The 3,730-nt window shown below is 36.2% G+C and overlaps 1 protein-coding gene across 3 annotated transcripts in view; it reads right to left on the bottom strand.

Moving 5' to 3' along the window:
- The window catches only part of LOC100632297 (hemicentin-1-like), a 13,931-nt gene that overhangs the window by 5,436 nt on the left and 4,765 nt on the right, over positions 1–3,730 (bottom strand). For all 3 annotated transcript variants that reach the window (XM_020000000.1, XM_019999999.1, XM_020000001.1), the window contains 6 exons: positions 3,400–3,687; positions 2,511–2,810; positions 1,977–2,240; positions 1,362–1,736; positions 963–1,235; positions 153–443 (listed from right to left, as the gene is read on the bottom strand). In XM_020000000.1, the coding sequence (XP_019855559.1) occupies positions 153–443; positions 963–1,235; positions 1,362–1,736; positions 1,977–2,240; positions 2,511–2,810; positions 3,400–3,687 (1,791 nt within the window). The remainder of the gene's footprint in view (positions 1–152; positions 444–962; positions 1,236–1,361; positions 1,737–1,976; positions 2,241–2,510; positions 2,811–3,399; positions 3,688–3,730) is intronic.

The following is a 3,730-nucleotide window of genomic DNA, read 5'->3' as shown; positions in this document are numbered from 1 at the left end:
GGTACATGTATGCATGTGCATGTGAAAATTGATTATACGTACATGAATATAATAAGGACATATGTACATGTACATATGATGAGGAGGAATAAAGGGAGGGAGAGAGAGAGAAAGGGAGGGAGAGAGAGAAAGAGGTACAAATTAAGACCCACCTGAACTGATACTAGGAAAAGTAATAACATCTGAGGGAGGTCCTCTACCAACTTCATTATTACTGGATACAACAACAGAATAGTTAACATTAAGTGCTACATCAGTTAGAAGATAGCTGGGATCAGTAAGTCCTGTTATATTAGAAGAACTAGCTTCAGCAAGAAGTAATCTGTATTCAACATTATAGCGCTGATCACGACCAAAATTAGAACTAGGGACATTCCATCTGAAAAGAATTTCAAAAAAAGACAAATACGTAACAGTCACACCAGTAACTTGATCAGGAACACCTGGAGAGAGAGAGGGAGAAAGAAAAACAGAGAGAGAGAGAGAGAGGGGGGGGAAAATGGAGAGAGAGAGAGAGGGAGGAGGAAGAGAGAAGTAAAAAAAATTAAAAAGGAGCAAAGGAAAAGAAAGAGTTCACATGCATTGAGCTTAAATATGATACACATGTACATGTACATGTGGCGCTACATGCATGAGCGTAAATGGAGACAAAATATTCCCAATACTAGAGTGAGGAGTGGGCAGACCATTAATCACCTTCACACAGACCCACACATAAAACACACCACTGAAATAGTTAATGTGTGGTAACGGAATGTAAACATAGCAATAATACTTATGTACATGTACTTTAAAGAAACATTTATATTGTGAATTAACACGTTCTAAATTAATGCTTTCGGTCAAAATTAAATGTCTAAATAAAAACTGTCACTACATAGATTGTACATATACATGTACATACAATTACATGTACATGTACATGTACTTATATTTACTGTATTACTACATTACACACATACTTTGTACTATCAGTTGAAAGTTGCTCTCAGTCCTTCCATAATCATTAGTCAATACACATCTGTAATTACCAGCATCATCAAAGGCAACATTCATGATAGAATGCAACTTAGATTGACCAGTATACAGATTGAGTTCAGTTCCATTCGTTAGTATCTTGCTAATTTGTAAATGAGGTCTTGGGTTAGAATAATCAGGATCACATCTAAACATAAACTTGTCCCCAAGAATTGCTGTAGAGTTCTCTTCAGGCCCTGTTATAAGAACAGGCCCAACTAGAAAAAAAACAAATACAACGGAATGTACTTGTATGAACTTTGTATACATAATGCTTTCTCTACTTTATTTTTCTATCTTTTCCTCCAATCTCTCCCTCTCTCTCTTTCTTCTCAAATACTTACATAATCCTTCAAGACAAGTCCCATTACTCGTTACTTGTTCATTAAAGAAGTCCCCAATATAAGCTGTACAGGTATAGGCATGCTCAAAGCTTGATATGTCTTCTGAGATAAAGTTTAAATAATCCACCGGATTAAAAGATATCATTGTTGTGACAATCCTGTTTTCATCCTCGGGAGTGGTAGTAACAAAGGTACTAGCATTACTGGCCCGAGGGGACCCAAACCTTTGGCTACTTATAAACCAGTCAACGGTGAGGTTATATGGAGCATCAGGTCTGTTCTGGAATGAACATTCCAGGAACTCATTGGTTCCATTAATCACTTGTATTGGAGTGGCAGCACAATTTGACACATTTGATGATAATAAAGTAGGACCTGAGAAAGAGAGAGAGGGGGATGAAAATTATAACATTAAAAAAGATGCATACATGTTTATACACAAAAAAGTACATGTATATGTACATATATGCACACTATGGAAAACATCCAACAATTTCCATGCTGCATACACTAACATGCTACATGTACTTTTAGTTCACGTAGTGTAGTTGCCATTAAATTAAAGCCCACAGTATATGTACACATTATACAATGAACATGTATTCCAATACTCACCCAATGGTGTGATAGTAATGATCTTTGAAACCTTCTGTCCTATAAAATCAGTGACATTGCAAACATGTTCCCCAGCTGATCCAAAAACAATAGGTCCCACTGACAGTATTGGAGTCTCAAATCCATTAGTTATACAACCAGGACCGCAAGGAACTTGCTCCCATTGATATGTAAGACCAAAACCTGATGCTGTACAGTTGAGTGTAATATTGAGACCAATGGTGGCATTGATATCATTAAGATCAAGTATAACTGGTGGGGGGACTGGAGGAAAGAGAGAGGGAGAGAAGAGAACAGTAGATTGAATAATAAAAAAGAGTTTGAGGTACATTTATATGCATGTGTATAAGAAGAGAGAGAGAGGGAGACTGAAAAATAAGACATTTATAAATTATCAAAATAAATGCATATACAGAAATACTCAGCATTAACATAGTAGCAACAATAAACAACAATTAACATAAAAATAAATAACCACAACAACAAATCACTATAAAATGTAAACAATAACAACAACACAATACATGTACTTACCAAAGACGCTAATATTAATGTTAGCGGCACCAATACCAGCCATATTCTCAGCCTGGCAGCGATACACTCCATTATCCCTAAGGACCACATTATCCCTAACCAATACACTAGTGTATGTATTAGGAGCACCAGTGGCTGTGAAGTTAGGTTGAGCTCCACTTGATATCAAAGTGTCATTATGATACCAGACTATACTGGAGGGTCTCATTAATGAAGTGACGTTACACATGATGGAGAGAGTATCAGCATAAGTCACATATTTCATAGGTGATGATGTTATGGATACAGTAGGAACTGGTACTATAGTATGGAATAGAGAAAGAGAGGGAGAGAGAGGGAGGAAGGGAGAAAGAGTCTTACTGCTACTACATGTATTAATCACACCAACATACATGATTTATCAAATGTACACATGTAATGTAATGATGTGAACAGAACTAAGATGGTGAATTAGCAAAAACCACTAAATATCTTAACACCCTGTAAGCCCACCTAATATCTTAACACCTGTAAGCCCACCTAATATCTTAACACCCAGTAAGCCCACCTAATATCTTAACACCCCAGTAAGCCCACCTATCCATAAGTAGTGGAACACCATAACACTTACTAAGGCCAGCCTGCTTAATCAAGCCAGCCCACAAGATTTACCACAAGCCCACATGAGGCAGATTAATATTATAGCACAGTTTAAAATAGATTTTTATTTCTATTTTAGTTTTCTTTATTTTGCTCTCCAAACATCAAAAATAACACAACACATCAAAAAAGGTATGATAGTACATATACGTATGTTATTGTGATATCGTAATGATATCACTCACAATTTATGCAGTACAAAAACATGTCCACTGAAACAATCATAATATTACATAATAAAGACACTTACAAATAACAGTGACGTTTGAAACATCACTCTCAGTTCCTCCTTGATTAGTAGAGGAGCAAGTATACAGGCCAGTATAATTGAGATCAACATTATCAATAGTGAGGACACTCTTGTACATGTTGCCAGTGTTCATTGTTACAATGTTCTCAATAGGTATGGTGATGTTAGCTGTAGTGGTCCAATTGATGGTAGGAGTAGTAACTGAAAATACTGTACAGTTTAATTTAAGAGTCGTATTGTAGTAGATCTCCAGTGTGGGTGGAGTTAAGGACACTCCAGATGTAGGTACTAAGAATGAAATAAAAGATGAATGAATTGTAACAGCCAAAAT

This window comes from Amphimedon queenslandica, unplaced genomic scaffold, assembly GCF_000090795.2.
Source record: "Amphimedon queenslandica unplaced genomic scaffold, v1.1 AMPQUscaffold_13222, whole genome shotgun sequence".
Classification (NCBI taxonomy): Eukaryota; Metazoa; Porifera; class Demospongiae; order Haplosclerida; family Niphatidae; genus Amphimedon; species Amphimedon queenslandica.
Note: the sequence above shows the minus strand (reverse complement) of the source record. Positions and strands in the feature narration are given on the sequence as shown.